This window comes from Lepisma saccharinum, chromosome 16 (assembly GCF_977018435.1).
Source record: "Lepisma saccharinum chromosome 16, izLepSacc3.1, whole genome shotgun sequence".
Lineage (NCBI taxonomy): Eukaryota > Metazoa > Arthropoda > Insecta > Zygentoma > Lepismatidae > Lepisma > Lepisma saccharinum.
This window is the reverse complement of record NC_139244.1, coordinates 15,992,730-16,013,133: the sequence shown is the minus strand read 5'-3', so window position 1 is coordinate 16,013,133 and position 20,404 is coordinate 15,992,730. Positions and strand designations below refer to the sequence as shown.

Here is a 20,404-nt window from a genome sequence, read left to right as displayed (position 1 = left end):
GTTTTTTTTGGGAGCGAAAAAATAAAGGAAGAAATTTCCGTCTTACTGAGAATAAAAACATCTTGTTGGTCTTTAAAGGGTGTTCCGTTTCCGCATTAAGGAGGTTTCCGTCTTAAGCAGGTCATTTTCAGGTATAAAATCGGTCCATTCTGGAGACTTTTCTTCCGTTTTTACAGGTTTTCTTCTTATAGAGGTTCCGGGATATGCAGTTTTTACTGTATACTGAATCAGATCTACCTCATAAAAAAAAGTATGCATTAAATACACAATTAAATTTATGACACGAACAATGTTGTGTGCAATAAAAACAAAATGCAACAAAAACAGCTAAACAATGTTGCTTTATCTTAAATGTTTTTATTCAAACAGGAAGTTCCACGATGCAGAAAACTTTTCCAACTGTTCATAAAACGTGTCATTTGTACATTTAATGAACCACGGTGGTCTAGTCAGTAAGGCATCTGACTGCCACATGGGAGACCTGGGTTTGATTCTCGGGGTGGATGATCTAAGGTTGGAATTTTTCCGGCCTTCTCCCCACATAAAGCAGCTCTGAGGCCCACCCAAACTCAAATCAATGGGTACGTGGGGAAAACCCTGGGAGGGAGGGTAAAGGCGACCAGAGCATGGTGCTGATCACATCACCTCCAAAATGGCTGAGGTCGAGAATGTGTGGCGCCCTACTCCCCACATCCCCTAAATATACCTTCATGGCAGGGTGCTGTATGCAAGGGGAACTTTACCTTAACTTACCACTAGTATATTTTAGAAGCCAAAAACATTTTTCTCCTTTTTAATGTCTCTGTCGGCAAGGCTGTAGGTTACCATGTTGTTTGTGTGACTGATTCAATTAATGCTGTCTTATTTTAATATTTAGAACTAATGAAGAAAGTACAAAGCTGCAGTTCCAGTATACACACGGTAGTATTTGATGAGGGTATGAGAGAGGATTCTCTCTCTCTGGGTGCTATATCTCTCCTCTGGAGGGGGATCCTGGTGATTCAGGATTAGTTACTGGAATGTTTACCCCTAGTGAAAATTTTTCAAATACCACACTGAACAAACATAATAATTTCTTACTGTTCCAACAATCAATCATTTTTTATGGCAGTAGAATTTTTTTTAAATTTCTCTAGGCTGTATGCGAGCAAGCAATGGTGGAAACTAATGAGTTTATTAACACTAATTAATTACAAATACAAGGCAGAATATACAGGAGTGACTTACCATGTGTAGAGCTGTCCTTCCACTAATATCTTTTTCACCCAAGTTAGCCCCTGCCAACTGGAATGAACAAAGTCTTTTGATATTGCCTACACTTGCTGCACTGCATAAAACAAGAATAAAATAATGTGAGTAAAACAGAAATATCAACAAGAAACTATAATGTAACATAAACATAAATAAATACTGTTACATGACCAGTAATTTTGCTGATACTTTGTGATACTTAACGAGTATATGGACATTTTTTAGGATCAATGAATTATCCAACGCCCCCTCCACTATTTCACAACAGCCCTTAAAATTCTTCACAAGAACTGACGCAAAATTTACATTACACCACTCCTAAAATTTTGGATAAACCCCTGTTTAGGAGCATTGTAGAGCATTGCAGAAGGAAGATGAACTCAAAATTCAACAAACTAAGTGTATATAAAAAAGACTTTTGCCATTTTAGTGTATTTTTTAATTTGCCTCATGATTTCTTCGATAAAGATTACATTCATGTACACAGGACCATATGAAAGCTAGATCATTTAATGAAATGTATGGAACTGGTAAACTACCGATCGCTTCTGTCCTAAGGATATTCTCAAGGCTTTCACATAAAACTGTAAAATTTGGTGAAAGCGTTGAGGATATGAATGTGAGAAAAGTATAATCTCACTTATTTCTAGTTGACCTTCTATGTTTCCAAAGAGAAATCTCATGAAATTCAATTGGGATGAGAGGACCTTCAAAATAGTGATGATAACAAAGATAATACTGAAGCTATTATATTATTGTAGTTAAACAGAAAATATTATTGTTTACTTCCCTTGCAACAGCAGGAACAAGAGTCATGTATTGCATGGATATCGGTCTGTCTGATTTAGGGTGACTAACTTTCGGCCATAAATTTAAGAGATATTTCCAACTTTCAGCATTGAATTTATGGGAGATTTAGTCGCGAAAAATTTTGAGCATTTTTAGCGGTGTGGCATCTCTGCAGCAATGTTTACAGAATGGATGATACTAAACAAGATGATTAATTTGCATTTTATATAATATACAGATCACAGTAGAGAAAAAAATTACAAATTTGCATGTTTCTTAGTCCTAACCCACTGCTGCTGCAGAGCTAAGAATCAATCAATCAACTGCTGCAAGATATGATGTCACTTCTGCCCACTAAAGGTTAAAGATCTTGCAGTCGACTTGGAAGTTTTGCATTGCTCACCGAACTCAGAATGAGTTAAAATTTTGCTATCTTAGTTGTTACAGGAGTCAGGATCCAAAGAATTTAGCTCTAGTACAGGAGATCCCGGGACACCTTAGCCTAATTAGATGCGAGAGGTATTAAGGCATTTCTTTCTATCATGTAGCAGGAGCATTGCAACAGGATAGGTGAGGGTGTGTGTAAGGAGAAAGCAAGAAAGACAATCTTAGTAGCTATTACCAATGAAGGCCTACCAGAAAATATTTTGTCCATCTTTCAGCTCACCAAAATGTAATTCTCTGGGGATGCCACATGTCATGTTGTTGTAACGTTTTAAGTGATTGATAAACTTACCAGCACAGTTCTTCACCTAACGCTTGTGAAGTCAATGTGATGTGTGCTCCACACCGTATCAGTAGAGTTATTACTTCATGATGGTCATTTCGGATAGCATCAGCAAGTGGAGTATTCCCAAATCTGGAAAGAAAAATAGTTTAGTAACTTTTCTTTGATATGGGATCAGATTCCCTGACCCCCCACCCCAGGAGTTGTCCCAAGTTACACACTGATCAGAGTCTGCGCGAGTCTGAGCTTCTCTATGCACAGACATTGTCAGAGAACTTCTCTCCTGAGATTGCCAAGCCAACCCAGGTGTCCTGCATGACAGTCATATGTCCTACTGACTGAACCACTGCAGCTTGTCACTCACAAATATGGAGTAAAATATGCGTTCAACTGAAAATTGTCATAACAATTAATTGTTTTTATTATTATTGCTGGAAGAAATTAGAGAGGGGGAAGAATGCTAAAGGAATGAAAATACAAGAGTTTTAAATTTCATTTTAAGAATATCAAACTGTAGTTCTTCAAATAGAATGGAAAAGTATGCATCACATGCAAAATACAAACAGTATTTTGTAATATTCTTCAGTATTTGTAATATTCACCTTATTCTATAACAAAATAACTAAAGATTTTTGTTGAATTTTAAAATCATATTTGATAATGGAATTGTAAACTAACCTTTTATAAAAATATCTAAAATTAAGAGTAAAAGTAAATCACAACGTATTCAGTTGGAAAATAAATTATCAATACAAGAAGCACTTTGATATACCTGTCTTTCATGTGGACATTTGCTCCATGAAGCAAGAGGTACTGAACCACATTGTATCGTCCCTCACAGCAGGCAACATGAAGAGGTGTTCGCTGGTCAGCATTAAACGAAGACAAGTTTGCACCCTGGAAATTGCATTTGCTAACATTGAAATATTCATAAAGTATTACTATTAAAAATTAATAATAATAATTATATAAATCCACCGAAATTATCAAACTTGTGCATGTACTTAACAGAAAAGGCAAAGAAGATAATTTAAAAATCAAAACAATAAGTACACTTAATTTTTAATCTTTAATGTATGTTAAAATTCCGAAGAAGATATGCTGTTCATAATCAGATTTTAGTACAGGCATTGCTCACCAGTATAGCAAGTTAGGTTGAAGATAACTACCGTAAGGTTATTCCAGAGGTAGTGCTGAGGGCACTCTCCCTAGGCCCAGGTACCTAGGTATCCCTTCACCACCAGACTGGTAAACTGAAACCACTATTTTTCACCGGCTTCTTAAATTCGTCTGAAAAAAATTAAGTTATCAACCAAACTCTATGCATGTTATATATCCTAGGCTCCTTACTCACCAAGAAGTCACACAGAGTGAATGCAAAATCAAATAGGGGCCACTAATAATTTATGAGAACTCAGGCCTTACTTTATTTGTAAGTGTAAGAATTACACAGCAAACAAAAAATGGAAATTTCCAGAATATCACACTGAGAAATACAGAACTGTTGAGTGTAGGATCAAATTCAAACCACTAATATAATTGAACTTCAGTACTGACAACTCCGGTAAGAACATGTCAGGTGCTGAGAATAATAAACATGAAATAAAATTGGGAAACATTGCATTAGCAAAACCCCTTAAATTGAATATACCTACACAAGGTTTCAAGATATAGTTCAGTCGAAATAGAGAAAAATTAAGATATTTCACCTAAATTTAGTGTAGACCATAACATGCTTCCCTAATGGCTAACAATGTAACAGGGATTCTAAAATAGTGATATACCTAGGTAAATGTACTCCAAAGCCAAAAGATGTCAAATTTTAAAATTACTTGTTAACTATTGTTATAGGATGTCAAAAACAAGTTTTTCAGTCAAATTACGCATGAATTTGTCATCCATTAAAAACATATAGTTTCTGACATTCAATTACCTGACATACAGGTAACTTTTTTCCTCTGTAACTAGAAAACATATCTACAAGTAAGAAAAAATTTAATATGCACCATCCTATATAACTTAGCAGTTAACAGTGTAGTTATGAAACTGTTTGCAAGACATTACAATAAAACAAATTGAAATGCCACGTGTACATGCAAACAGACACGCACATATGCACCTCTCCCATACAGACACACATTCATATACCTGGTACATACATACACCAAACTCTGTTACATTTACGATATTATTTATTTACTTTCTGATGTTGAAATCAATGACAGAATAACATTCTTGAAAGTGTCCATGTTTTCGCATTCATGTTAATGAAACAGAATGAAATATGTAATTAAATGGATCAAAAGTCAGATAATGACAGATTGTAAATTATGCATAAAAACATACTAATGGTGTTCCTGAAATGGAACAGCCTGTTCTGTAGTCCAGGAAATATTTTCACCCTGATGTGCAAGTAAACCTTGATATTTGAGATTGTAGCAATAACAGTAACAAAGGTTTTAAATTGTTAACATCCAGCTTCAAAGCCAGGCACAAAGGTGCTGCTTTGGAGTCTGGGCAAAGCCTTGCGCCTTCTACCACCACTGCGATCATGGACATCTATCTATGCATGAGAAGCATTCTACATTAACCACCCACCCATTCCATTCCCATAAGTACATAATACAATCCGTTAATGCTATACTTACAAAGGTTTTCAAGGTCTCCAGTTTACTAATATCACCAACACGACAAGCTGAGAGCAGGATTGCTGGAAACAAAATGGAAGTCAGCTGTTCCAGTTCTTCAGTAGAATTCATGTGGAGCGACCTGGCAACACTTTCCACCAAGTCCCAGTCCTGCATTTTTCCCGCTGTTGGTGTTGTTAGCTCACCCCGTAAATTACTTTGCATCATCTAAAATAAAAGTGTAATGTAAAAGCAGTGATCAGAACGCTACATTTTAAAAGTAGCTTCGCTACAACTACAGCTACTCTTCCAAAATGTAGCTTCACTACAGCTACAGCTACATTTACCAAAAAGTAGCTCGCTACGCTACTCCTGTTCGCTACTCGCTACTTCTTGCGCTACTTCTGCATAAAAAAATGAAAACAACGATATGGGTATTAAAAAAATCCCCTACTACTGGTAAATAGATTCTGTTATTCATTATAATGATTCCAGTCATTCAATAATTTTGATAGCAATGTTACTTCAGTTACTTATTTTTACTATAGTTTTTGAGAATACAATACCTATGCAAGTTTCATATCAATTCAAATTTGATATATGAATATTGCAATTAGGGTGTTACCCAAAATACATAATTATTACAACTATATCAAAATAAAATTTGGTAGGATTACGTATTTATGTTCACATCAACATATTTTTCTTGAGAATAAATATTTCATTTTTTATAGACTGATATGAAGTCAGCATTTTGAATGAAAGTACCTGGAGCCCTTTGACTACAAAAGGGCCCCAGGTTCGATACCCAGGAGAGGCACATAGTGGTTAGGATACAGTCTCGATCAGATTATCTATGCATAAAATGGACTCAAAACAAAAACTAGGAAAGATGCCAAGTTGGGAGGATGATATCCTCCTGCTCCGCCATTCTCCACACTAACACTGCTCATAATTCATCATTCTTCCTCGTTCTCACAATTAGCCAAAAGTGGCAGAAAGCGACTATAGATAAGAGAATAATTAAATAAACCATTTATCCTCATTGTCATGGTTGAGAGAAGTGGAAGAATAGATGAGGAGGTAAACAGAAGAGGACAAATGAATGGTGGTGGACTATATCAAAGCATTCGAAGATTAATATGGAATAGGGATGTACCTATGAAATGCAAGAAGGTAATATGTAACACATACTATGTGCCAATAATTATGTATGGAGCAGAGACTTGGACAATGACATAGAGAGACAAAGAAAAGATGCAGGCAGTGGAGATTACATTTTTAAGGAGTCTTTTGAGGAAGACTAGAAGGGATAGAATAAGGAATGAGGAGATCCAACAAACAGTGGGGGTGGTGAAGCTTCAGGACAGGATAGATGAGGCACAGATGAGATGGTTCGGACACATGAAGAGGATGGTGCAGATAGACTGCCAGTAAGAGCTTACAATGCACAAGGAGTGGGAATAAGGCCAAGGGGGAGACCAAGATGTCGGTGGAAAGAGCAGATAGTGGAGTGTTAGGAGACAAGATTGGAACACCTTGGAAAGAGAGGAGTTGTGAAAGACCAGGAAAAATGGAGAGGCTTGACTTCTATGCCGACCCAGCCAGAGGCAGGAAACAGTGAAGGATGATGATGATGATGTCATGATTAGCAAAAGTTACAGAAAAGTGACGCAAAAGTAGGAGAAATACATAAATTTGAAAACTATGTATATTAACTAAAGAAAATTGTCATTTCTGCAGGAAAGTCAATAACTCGTACATACTTTTTGCAATATGATAAAATTATTGAGGAAGCTGTCGTGTAAATCTGAGTGCTCTAAACGTATTGTAATTTTAAAATTTGTGAACAAATACTATCTCGAAAATAATTGTAATTCCAGAAACTCTATCATTCTTGTAACAATAATTTCTTGCTGGTGAGATCCTACATACTGACGATGATCAATGCTGTTAACGTACTGAGCCATTTATTGCTGGCACTATTCCCTTGTCAGTGCAGTGGAAATTCTATCGCTCGTTTTTGCACTGCAAGTTGTGTCTTACACAGCAATTAATGACATTTTGGTCTCTCTTACACCATGAATATCCCCAGGATTTGTTCCGGGGGGGGGGGGGGGTGACGCAAACGAGGCACTTTTTTCCAGTGGTGCAGCAAACGAGGCATGTTTCTCCCCAAAATAGCGATGCAGCTAAAAAAAACGTAGCTGTTAGCAGGAATATATTCATATATGTCAGTTAGTTATCTGGATATCTGAATTATTCACCTACTAATTAAATAAATTACGCAGATATCTATAATCTACAATCTAGATAATCTGTACCTCCATGTAATAGACTGTCTTTATGAACCTCCTGCAAAATTAAGGGTTATTGTCGATTTTTTCTGACGCTGTTGCCACATTCAAAATTCACCTCAAAATGCTGAGAAAAAATGTAGCTGTAGCGAAATTTTCACTACAACTACAGGAATTTTGTAGCTAGCTACAGTAGCAACGCTGCAAGTAGCTCGCTACTTCTGACCACTGTGTAAAAGATATATAATGTGTAACAATTGGAGGAATGAAGACAATATTATTGTTGCTGTGTCACATATGTATGCAAGATAAACTTTGCTCTTCTTTTTCTTTCTCTCTCTGAATATTCAAGTAACTGTCATTTAATTGTGCACTTGTCACTTGGGTAAATTTTGTTACGCAATTCGGCACAGAATTAATAAACATTTCACACATTACATAATGAACAGAATATTGGACCTCCAGAATTGGGTAGTTTGGCATTTTGCTTACATCAGATTATTCAGAAAGGTATTGACCAGTGGCGGCGATTGGGTTCCCATGGGGTGGCGGGAGTCGGCCTTAGGAGTCACACGATCTATATGAAAAAAAAAAAAATGTTAAAGAGAATGCCATGGCACCCTGTAAAATTATTTGTGCCTATTAAAACAATTCCTTTCTATGAAAGTTAATATGAAATATTAATGATGACACTGTAATCCAAGAAGTGATTGTTCAATCAATTGATTCCTATTTGTTTGTCAGGTGTCAAAACATGTATTTTAACTATAATATAATAGAATTCAATTCACCCAATATTTTGCAAAATAGTTAACGTAACCAGTAGGCAAACATTGTCTGTAGTGATGCAAGAGTCTCCCCTTTGAAGCAAATAGTCCATGGGGGACTAAGGGACCCATGTTTTAATGTTTTAGCAAGTTCAAAAAATGTATTACAATTTTTTACACAATTCATCAAAGTGTAGATAATATGTAACCATTATTATTTAATTAATTCGATTTTTCTTGTTGTTGGATTCTTGTTAGATTCCTTTGTGCATAAAAATCTTGCATAATGGAAACTAGAGGGAATCATTATGAAGCATGATTTGTAAAGGGCTCCCTTAATCAGTTCTGCAGAGAGGCCCAAAGCTGTTGGTACATACTAATCGTCTATTAACATTATCAACCTGTAAATATCAAGTAGATACAGTCCCTATTAGCCTATTTATGTTAAACTTTATATTCCTTGGCAATCTGGAAAGGTCATTATCGAAATATTGCTATTTGATGTTGCTCGACTTTTTTTTTTTTGTTCGTTGCAGTTTCAAGATATCATCCCTTTTCTGCTACTTATCTATTTTGGGGAAGGGGGCAAGTGCCTCTGTGTACCCTGCTATATCTGCCGATGCGACACAATATATTAAAAGTTTACCCCCCTCTAGGACTGACTTCGCCCCCCTACAAAGAATTCCTGGCTACGGGCCTGTTTTTCTGTTGAATAATTTACTAGTTCTAAATTTAGCAAGGTAAGGCAAATAAAGTATAGCAATCATTGTTACTTCTGTAAACAAAAATAACATTTTAGTATTACTACAAATACCAGTCAGCTCTATAATGGAAACAGGGCCGTAGCTAGAGGGGGGGCAAGGGGGGCAACTGCCCCCCCTGAGAGCCTCCTTTGCCCCCCCTGTGAAAAATACAGAACACATTCCTACCTAAAACTCTCAATAATCTTTACAATTATATCATATGTTACTCTAGCAACATAACAAAGACAGTTATTGATTTTGTGATTTATTAGGGTGTATGGGATTCCGTATAATGTCGTTTCATGATTGAAGGGGGGAGGGGAATTCCCTTCCAGATTCAGACTTCGGAAAATGATTTCGGAATTTTCAGTATCTAGAACAGTTGTGACATTTCGAGTACTCTTGTATTAAAAGTGCCTAAAGGTGTCGGATGTTTTCCTTGGATGTTTTGCTATGAACTTGGAACTGCTTAAATTTTTCTTTCCCAAGTCTACCTTTTGGTAATAGTGATTCATGTGGTAGAGAGAGGGAGTGGATATTTGATTTTTGTTACTTAGCGTTGCTTTTCTGCCACTTCTAGCTAATCGCAACATTGAGTGATGACGTGAAATTAACGAAGACACACTCATAAACAGTGCCGCAACCACAGGGGGGCAGGGGGCATTGTCCCCCCACCCCGACCTTGGACGGAAGTCCATTCTAGGGGAAGCAAACATTGAAGTAAAAAACAAGACTAGGAGAATCTAAGAATAGCAGGGCAATTGGATACTCATGATGGAATTCGTTTTTACGTCTTCCTTGCATTTTTCTTCCAGACGGCCAAGGGCACTTGCAAGGGGCACAAAGGCGCAATTGCCCCCTTCCATTTCAAATTTTATACAAATAAAAATACAATTTGTAAAATTTTCTTGCTCGCTTCGCTCGCAATATCTGCTGTTCTTATAGTCAAAGTTCAGAGCCATAACTATGGGGCGGCGGGAGTCGGCCCTGGGAGCCAAACGATCTATAGTAAAAAAAAAAAAAAATAATAAAAAAATAAAGAGAATGCCATGGCGCCCCGTCGAGTTATTTGCGCCCTATTAAAACAATTTCTTTCTATGAAACTTAATATGAAATATTAATGATGACACTGTAATCCAAGAAGTCAGGTGTCAATACATGTATTTCAACTATAATATAATAATATTCACACAATATTTTACAAAATGGTTAACGTAAGCAGTAAGCAAACATTGTCTGTAGTGATTCAAGAGTCAAGATTGAAGGAAATAGAGTCCGTGGTGGACTAAGGGACCTATGTTTTAATGTTTTAACAAGTACAAAAAAATGTATTACAAATTTTTACACAATTCATCAAAGTGTAGATAATATGTAACCATTATTATTTAATTAAAGTAATTCGATTTTTCTTGCATAAAACAACACAATGGTGTTGTTGGATTCACGATAGATTCCTTTGTGAGTAAAAATCGTGCATACTGGAAACTAGAGAGAATAATTATGAAGCATGAATTATAAAGGGCTCCCTTAGCCTAATCAGTTTTGCAGAGAGGCCGAAAGCTGTTCGTACATAATCATCTATTAACATTATCAACCTGTAAATATCAAGTAGATACAGTCCCTATTAGCTTATTTAGCCTATGTTAAACTTTATATTCTTTGCAGTGGCGTACCCAGGATTTTCGAAAGGGAGGGGTTATGTCTACATTTCTAAGTAGTCATTCCTCACTTTGACATATTTTCCTGCCTTTGACGTTCTTTAAAATATTATCGAAATATTGCTATTTGATGTTGCTCGATATTGTTCGTTGCAGTTTCAAGATATCATCCCTTTTATGTTACTTACCTCTTTTGGGGGAGGGGGCAAGTGCCTCTGTGTACCCTGCTATATCTGCCAATGCGACACAATATATTAAGAAATTGCCCCCTCTATGATTGACTTCGCCCCCCCTACAAAGAATTCCTGGCTACGGGCCTGAATGGAAATGGAATAAAATTAACACATTAATTTACGCTGCCATGGAATTTAATAGTATTAGCTATATGTGTGTCACCTACGTTCCCCGTTCTATTTAATAATGGGGAAAGATGACCCTGTGGTCATTATAGAATACTGAGGTACTAAACTTACCATTAGCTTTGTATCATGATCCCATTCATCTTTGGAAAGGACGTAACTCAATTTTGACAGAGCTGCTTCTGGAGTCATATCTGCTCCAGGAATCACTCCAACTTCTGAAAGAGCCTGAGAAAGATTGTAGATAAGTAAGTGCATAATTTACTGCTGAAACAATTATTATCGCTTGGAATTTCCTTTGTCTTGCATATGCTTGCATATGTTATGAAAATGGCAATTATAGTAATGATGAACTAACAAGAGAATCATGATATTTTTAGTTATGATTTTCTGGATAAGCTACTGAGTTGACCTAATTCTAGTCGCCATCTCAATATTGTGAGTATGGGATAAAATCAAATGTTTCGGACATCCCATTTGTAGGATGTTTGACTACTGTGCAAGAAACCCAGGTTTGATTCCTGGGGTGGGTCCCGGGTTCGATACCCGGTGGAGGCACAAGTGGTTCGGATCCCACTTTAAACTGTAGGTCCAGTCCCGATTAGCCTTACTGTGCATAAAGTGGACTTAAAACATAAACTCAAACCAAATTGATTCCTGGGGTGGGTGATTTCAGGTGAACATTTTTTCAACAATGTCTTGCCATGTTTCTCTCTCTCTCTCTCTCTCTCTCTCTCTCTCTCTCTCTCTCTCTCTCTCTTTCTCTCTTTCTCTCTCTCTCCATCTCTCTCGTCTCTGTACTTCTTCTTCCCTGTTTCCCCATATTACTAAGTCATCAGCGAACAACAGGGCCTTCATCTCTTCTTCTCCTATCTTCCCCACCCCTTTCTTAATTTCATCCATTGTAGTTATGAAGAGCAGTGGGGAAAGAGCACTTCCCTGTTTTAGTCCATTACTTATAATGAACCACTCTGTTCTTCCCACTGGTGTCTTCACACATCTCTGGTTGGCCTTGTATGTGCTCTGCAGTCTACACACTCTCTCTCCTTTGACTCCTTTCTCTGTTAGAGCCTTCCATATCTTTGTTCTGTCCATGCTATCAGGGGTGGCACATTACGAGCCTTGCCCAGAACTTATCCTAGACATTGCCCAAACCCCGAGAGAACTTTAAATGGGGTAAACAACCTGTGTCAGGGGGAGAACACAGAGAGTCCACCAGAAGTCCACAAGTAGGATACAAAACCCACCTCAAGTTTGCTGGAGTGCAACTGTGGCAGACCACGAAGAGGAACAATTCCACTACACGCCTGCCTGAAGTCGTGGGATCCAAACCAGGGCCTGTTCGGAAGCAAGATACCTCAGGTCACCCAGCTGGTAGACCCAGCACTGAGGCTCCTCGACATAAGTACCTGCTTTCATTAGGTAGCTCACCTCTCCTCTAAATTGAATTGCAAGTGGGAAACTCTTGTATTTTTAACCTGAATGTACACATTCATTTGAAAATCATAATGATAATAGGATAAGACATGATGCATAAGAGAGATTTCAGACCAAAGTGACATGTGACACATGGTGCTCTGCAACAAGCCAACAGTTCGCACTGTAGCAGCTTCACAGGCTGCACAAGCCTGCGTTTGAATGGTGATTGATTCCATGACGTGTCGCTTCGGTGTGAAATTTTCTTATGTGAAAAATCAAATTTTCAGTAATATAAAATATCTTGCTAAAATTTTACCTTGCCTGTTTCATACGTTGGATTCACGCTTCCCTTGGAGCACTGTGTGATGTTCACAATTATGACACCTCTTTTGGTTGCTTCACGAAGTTCATTAATAATTGCCTCCCTTTTAGAAGGAACATTTCCAGCTCCATATGTCTGCAGCACAATGCCCACAATGGGAGGTTGCAAAATTGCTTTCACCTGCAATAGTCAGAAATGTCAGGTTAGAAATAAAAAATCTGTTTTACATTCAACGCACAATGTTTTGAGAGTGAGATTTTTCCTTCCATAAACACTAAGATACCACATTTCAAGAAACAATGCATGAAAATTCTTGAAAATGCTCGCAGTATTATCAAAAGCATATTAGCCACTATATTATGGTCAGTGGAATACAATAAATCATATGATTCATACTGAGCATTATAGAAAGTAATGACTACTTCTGGAAAGTTCAAGTTTACAAGTTAACAATTTGTTAATGCCTAGCACAAACTCTAAGAGAATGGTCACATCGGATCTGGTTTCAGCAGAAAATGGCAGAACAAACAACACCATACAAATATATATGGGCGGTCACATTGAAGCCGAGCTACTGTGGCCTGTGTAGCCGTGTTTCACCGACCAACTAATTCAAACCAAATCATTTTGTTTTTTTCAGCTGAATGAACCAGAAGTGTACTGATGTACACTATTTAAACTTGACTTTTACATTATTTGGGCACCAATAATGTACAATAAAAGCCTTAATGACTTGTTTTATGAGCCAATACAATTAGATGGCAGGATCTTCCTGATGGCATAGTGGTAATGTTGTTACCTTGTAATCAAGAGGTCTCGGATTCAACACTTGGTGGAGGCACATGCACAGTGGTTCAGATTCTACTTTAAACTGTATGTCCAGTCCAGACAGTGGTGTGGCGTGACTTTTTCAAAAGTGTTACCAGCCATCAGACGTTATCATCTCCACCCTACCCCCCCCCCCCCCCAAAAAAAAAAACATGCCTTTGATCTGGATTTTTTGTTCTCTTTCTTTTTGCAATCCGCTCAATGATTTATTTAGCCACAATTACTCCTAGAAAGAATTACCACTCATGAGAGAGTTACCATGAAAATCCAGTGAATAGTAGTCGAGCCTTGTCAACCATCTCTGTTTCTTTGCAAAGAGGTGGAAAGGGGAAGAAGAACCACACATTCGGGTCAGTTTGACGTTTCTGCATTGAGCAGATGACAGAATTCCCCTCCTCCAGCAGTGGAAGGGAAGTCCAGATGTACGTACGTACTACTGTTGCCAACTTAGTTTTTTGGAGCAAGGTTTCTCCAAATCACGAATCGCATCAAGTACTTATCTTTCGTCTATTACTAAATGGCCTCAGTTGTAGTTAAATCCAGCTTTGGCTTTGCAGTCTAGCTCTTGTTGCTTCAGAGAAATAGTATCCCCGTTTTAGGCGGGATTTAGCTCTTTTCTGGAAATCCAATGTGACAACACTTGCTGATCCGGTAGGCTGCAGCGGCAACAGGGCCCCTAAACAGGCATATGAATAACCCCCTAGCACACTTGCCTCCAAGTCTTTCCCCGCTGTTCCCTTGCATTGGTGGGCACCCTTTTCTCTTGTTGCCTCTTGAGGGTAGTGGAATGGCCTGTCTCTTCGCTTTTGTCAGCTGCAGAAAAAATGTCCTCTGCAATATACACTCAACTGCAACGCTGTCGGTTAACTTATTTAATAATGTTATTATTTTATTGAAACAACTTTTTAATTTCTTTACATTTTGCTGTTACCTGCGGTTACACCGGTTACATGCACGCCATGCCTCTGAGTCCAGATTAGCCTATCTGTGCATAAAGTGGACTTAAGAATTAAGACAAGCAAACAAACAATTAGATAACACATGAATCAAAAACTATCATAATCGGAAGCCAGGTAATTGTGCTTAAAATTACAAGGGAGCTTCAAAGCACTAACTATGTTTTTCATTATTGAATATATGTACAAATAATAATAATGAAAACTTTATAAATATCATTAACTCAACTGTTACACGCTCTCCAATAATAATTTCAGAACAGGGTTTTCGAATGTAACTTTTCATTGGTTGTTTTGGTGCACTTCTGTACATCAACTTCTACCAGAACATTGGCATATTTCTTGATGGAGTGTGAGCACCACATCGCTAGAATGTTCGCCCGTCGAATTCAGCAGAACATGGCAGTGCAAAATTTTGGCCAAAACTCAATCCAATGTGACCACAAGATAATATTGCAAACTTACGGTCTGATGGGTAATACTGGGGAATAATCTGAGCAAACCAACATTGTGGTTTATAGTGGAATGGACCCTGAACTCCTCGATTGCGGATGGACGGAAAAGAGACTTGTACTTGACTGAAAAGTAATAAATAAACAATTAAATTTCATTGCATCACTATTTCAGATACATAGAATGAAATAACAAAGTAACTGTAAAACACCTTGAAGCGTATCCTGCAATGAATGATGAAGTTTTATCCAGGTAGACTCTGGAAAAGATTGCAAGAAGAGATATCTTCATTGACTTCAAAGTTTGGAGTCTTTTTTCAGAACTCACATACATAGGTAAGTCAATAAGAAGGTCACAAACGTTTATTAAAAAACTACTAAGTGAGATACTGACTTGAAAACTGTTTTTGCTTTTATACACTTATCCCGTTGCTTTAGCTGCCCCCCCCAAAAAAACCTGCTGTATAAAAGTATTTAGGCTGCTGTCCCCACGACAGTTGCACCTCACATTCAACATCATCATCATACGCGAAAAATTTGTCGCCACCATGCGCTCACTTTTCTGGAATTCAAACAATATGCATTATGCTGTAGGCTGAACAATGAGAACACACTATTGCAGTTGCTATGATGTCACTCACCTGTGAGCTCAAATCATCTCCTCCACCCGTACCATCTCCACGTACAATCCTTGAGTACGGTCACCATTTTTAAGCTGAGGTGCCCATGCTATCTAGCAAATGCAAACTGAATATCATCATGCTGGATTGTGCTGCCACCTAATGACACCTTTAGAAACTACTCACTACTACCAGGTAACCAAGAAAGTTCTTGCGGTTTTTACAACTGCCCGTAGTTTTCGTGGGGTAGTAAACAGTTCAGCCGCCAGGGGTACATTGTATGTGTGATTGGCAGAAAGCTCATTCCTTGGCACGTCGGCTAACGTAGATAACAGGTCGCAAGCGATAGTTCGGGAGCAAGTATTCGCAGTGAACCATGGCTGTGTCGAATGCAGTAATTAGGGCATGTTTACTGTATGAGTACAAGTTGGGCACAAAAGGAGCGGAAGCAGCAAGAAAAATATGTGCAGCATTTGGAGAAGGTACAATTAGTGAACGGACAGCACAAAAGTGGTTTCAGACCTTCTCGAGTGGCGATGAGACACTGGCAGACAAACCTCGATCGGGCAGACCGAAATCTCTCGATGTGGACCAACTGAAGGCAGCAATTGAAGAGGATTCAAGTCAAACGTGTCAAGAACTTGCTCAACGATTTGCGGTAAGTGCTGAAACAATTCGTGTGCACTTGCATGAGCTTGGAAAATCAAGGACACTGAGTAAGTGTGTCCCGCACGAGCTGACTGCTGCGAACCGTCTCCAACGACTGAACATTTGCGCTTCCTTGCTCACTAGGAACAACAACTGTCCAATTTTGGACTGCATTTTGACGTGTGATGAAAAGTGGGTAATGTACGATAACAAGAAACGCTCATACCATTGGCTATCGTCAAATGACACCATATCTTTAACTGCAAAACCTGCTCTTCATCAGCGGAAGGTGCTGTCTAGTGGACTACGGCTGGGATTGTGCATTATGAGTTCTTGGAAAGTGGTAAAACCATCAACAAAGAGGTGTACTCCGCGCAATTGCAAAGAGTGGCCGAACAGCTTGCAAACAAACAACCTGCATTAGTGAATAGGAAGCATGTTATTTTCCACCAAGACAACGCTAAACCGCATACAGCAAAGATAACCCTGGAGGTGATTTCTTCTCTCGGCTGTGAACTTCTGCCACATACAGCGTATTCACCCGACATCGCTCCATCAGACTACCATCTTTTTTTGTATATGGACAACCATATGCGCAATCGACATTTCCAAACTCGCTAGGAGGTTGAAAACACGGTGGTGCAGTTTTTTGCGGCCCTACACAAAGACTTTTTCAAACATGCCATCTACAGGCTTGTACAAAGATGGGAGAAGGTTGTAGAAGCGGATGGTGGATATTTTGAAGAATAAATATAAGGTAAACACATTTGTTTTGGACCTTTTCTTCTTTGTACTAAACCCGCATGAACTTTCTTGGTTACCTGGTATTTTCAGCTATCCTACATCAGTGTGTGGTCCATGACTTCCCCTCATAGTAATTAATCAAAGGGAACATCATCTTCAATAGGGAAGTTAGTTCTAATAACTGATCATACAATAAACATTTAGCAACATATTTCATATATCTCTATGCAGGTGATTGAAAGCAAACTATTATTCTATCTCCTCCATCATTGGTGATTTCAAAGGCAGATTTTTTAGTATTGTTGTGCTTGAAATTGTGTATGCTGAAAAGGTTGTATTAATAGGGGATGAATAAGGGAGAACTCTCCTCCTATGGATAATGCAACCTAGGGATTTAGAAAAATTAGTGGGGCAAGCAGATAGATGGGGTGATATTTTCTGGGAGGGATTTAGTATGCACCTAAATCATTAAAATGCACACTGAGGATAAAGATAATTTATTCATTTCATTTCCCATGTTTGCTGGGGGAAAACTAGTCAACTAACTACCAGTGGGGAATATTTGACCCAGTGATTTATCCACACAGTCCCGAATATTTTTCACAGAAGACTAATTTTTGAGCATTTTGGTGCTAAATACACCTTTACATGATGAAAGTTCTGGATAAAATCCTGATTCAGCTGCTGCTACTGTGGTTGCAAATTTTTAGCCCACCAGGGCGATGCTTGATATATAATAACCCAATGCTAAAAAAATAAGTTCCTGCAATTTTCCCCAGTGGAAGTTTGCCAAAATATCACACTGTTTGTAAGATGATCTGTTCTTTACATTCGACATTCATTCTATGCATAATTATCACACGAGAAATTTGGGCCCAGTTTTCCTTTTAAAGAAAGTATTGAATGCAGAAAAATATTCAAGAAAACCCTGGCCATGTTATAGCGTACCTTTTTATGAATATGATCTGAACTTTCTACCATTATTATTGCAAGAAACAAGCATTTCTTGCGAACCACACATGCTTGAAATACTATTTCTAAAGCTTATCACCTTCTACACACTTACATGAAATTATGTTAGCTTCATTTGTCTTGAAACTCACCCTCAATAGCAGTGCCAAAAGTAGCTAATGGTGGGAAGTTTGGTGAATTAAATGCGTTCAGCTGGGTGGAACTTGTTTTTGTGGTTCTGTTTCCCCGAAACAATTTGTTATTGAAGAACACCGTTACTTCTGGAATGATGTAATTGCCAGCCACAATCAAAGATGAAAGAAAATTGTCACGGCCATCACTTCGGGAATCAAACAAAGGAATCTGGAAAATAATCCAGTGTTACCATATTTTATTAGAACAATATTGAGAGCAGGAAAAATTAATAACTATGTATTTTAATTAAAATACACTTAATGGAAGCAAGTGCTTGAGTTGATTTGATTCGTTGATTGACTTTACTTCAATCTTGTGCTACTTTTGGCTAATTTGTGAAGATGGGAATAAGTGATGATATGATGAAGTTGATCAATGGATACTCACAAACATTCATGCCCAGGGTGGAGTTTGAACCTGGGACCCCTGGCATCGTAGCACGATGTGCTAACCACTACACCATGGGGGTCGGCTAGGGCCTCCCCAATGGTGTAGTGCTAACTTAGTCTCCTTGTAACCAAAGGGTCCCAGGTTTGATACCCAGTAGAGGCATATTTCACAGTGGTTCAGATCCCACTTTAAACTGTAGGTCCAGTCCCAATTAGCCTATCTGTGCATAAAGTGAACTTAAAGGAACAATTCAATTCAGAAAATTCAACCAGCCACCTTGTGGTATCAAGATTTGAATTTGAATTTTATTTTTCTTCCGTTGACCCTTGTTTAAAAGGGCATGGAAAACGTCAAGATACATAATGAAATAATAATTAGTTAAGTACATCATAACAAAAAAGAAGAAACATTGCGTAGTACATTACATCACTACACCAAAGTAAAAATTAAAAAAATACACTTCATTACACTACAATAAAAATAAAAAAACACATTATCATTGTTGCATGATTGAAATAAGAATACAATTAAAATACACCTTTTTTAGTACATTGGCCTTGTATTGTCTTGTTCCATGAATTCTCCGATACTGTAGAGAGCTCTATCTGTCAAATATTTTTTTATTGTTTGTATTTGATTATCTTTTGGAGATATCAGTTTTATGTCATGAGGCAGCTGGTTGTAGAATATTTTTCCGGCATTCATTGGTGATTGTTTTGAGATATTGAGTCTGTGTTGGTTCTGGTAATAATTATCTTTCCCCCTTGTATTGTGGTTGTGTAATTGGTTATTTTTAGTCATGCTTCCAGTATTTAGAACAAACGTTATAGCCTTATAGATGTATAGGGAGTATATTGTCATTATTTGTTTTTCCCTGAATAACTCTTTGCAAGATTCCCTACAGCCTAGTTTGTACATTATTCTAAGTGCTCTCTTTTGAAGTCTCAGTATTCTGACAGTATTATTATAAAATGATCCACCCCAAGCTATTATGCCATATTCAACATAGGGGTAAATTAGTCCATAATATATGCATTTGTTAATTTCTGTTAAATTATATTCAGCCATTTGTTTTAGCAGGTATAGATTAGATGATAATTTACTGCAGATGTTGTTAATTTGTTCTTCCCACGTTAATTTTTGATCTAGTGTTATTCCCAAAAACTTTACTGAAGATACAGTTTCTATGAGCACATTGTCTATGCATAGTGTTTGTGACTCAAAATCCATGTTTCGAATTGTATTGAATATCATAAATTTTGTTTTATTGTTATTTATTATTAATCCATGTGAAGTTAAGTATTGTGCCAGTTGGTTTATGGTGATAAAAGTGTTTATTTCAAGCTTCCTAGGGTCGATACCTCTGGCAAGAACAGTTGTGTCATCGGCATAGGTGACAATTTTTGTGTTTGGGTATTCTGGTACATTGTTTATGTACAAAATAAAGAGCAGAGGCCCCAGGATTGATCCTTGGGGTACCCCCATTAACACTTTCCTACTTTGTGATTTAAAGTTAGTGACTATACCATGCATGTTGTAGCTTATTTGAGTAATTTGCATTCTGTCCTGTAGATAAGATTGTAGAAGTTCATAAGCTATCCCTCTTATTCCTATATTGCTTAGTTTGACCATAAGCAGGTCATGTTTTACCGTATCGAATG

General features: G+C 37.7%; 1 protein-coding gene across 2 annotated transcripts in view; it reads right to left on the bottom strand.

Moving 5' to 3' along the window:
• The window catches only part of LOC145999948 (L-asparaginase), a 56,405-nt gene that overhangs the window by 3,759 nt on the left and 32,242 nt on the right, over positions 1 to 20,404 (bottom strand). For both annotated transcript variants that reach the window (XM_083137234.1, XM_083137233.1), the window contains exons 5-12: positions 18,311 to 18,521; positions 15,209 to 15,321; positions 12,954 to 13,139; positions 11,333 to 11,446; positions 5,416 to 5,622; positions 3,540 to 3,664; positions 2,777 to 2,899; positions 1,228 to 1,327 (exon numbers count right to left, since the gene is read on the bottom strand). In XM_083137234.1, the coding sequence (XP_082993360.1) occupies positions 1,228 to 1,327; positions 2,777 to 2,899; positions 3,540 to 3,664; positions 5,416 to 5,622; positions 11,333 to 11,446; positions 12,954 to 13,139; positions 15,209 to 15,321; positions 18,311 to 18,521 (1,179 nt within the window). The remainder of the gene's footprint in view (positions 1 to 1,227; positions 1,328 to 2,776; positions 2,900 to 3,539; positions 3,665 to 5,415; positions 5,623 to 11,332; positions 11,447 to 12,953; positions 13,140 to 15,208; positions 15,322 to 18,310; positions 18,522 to 20,404) is intronic.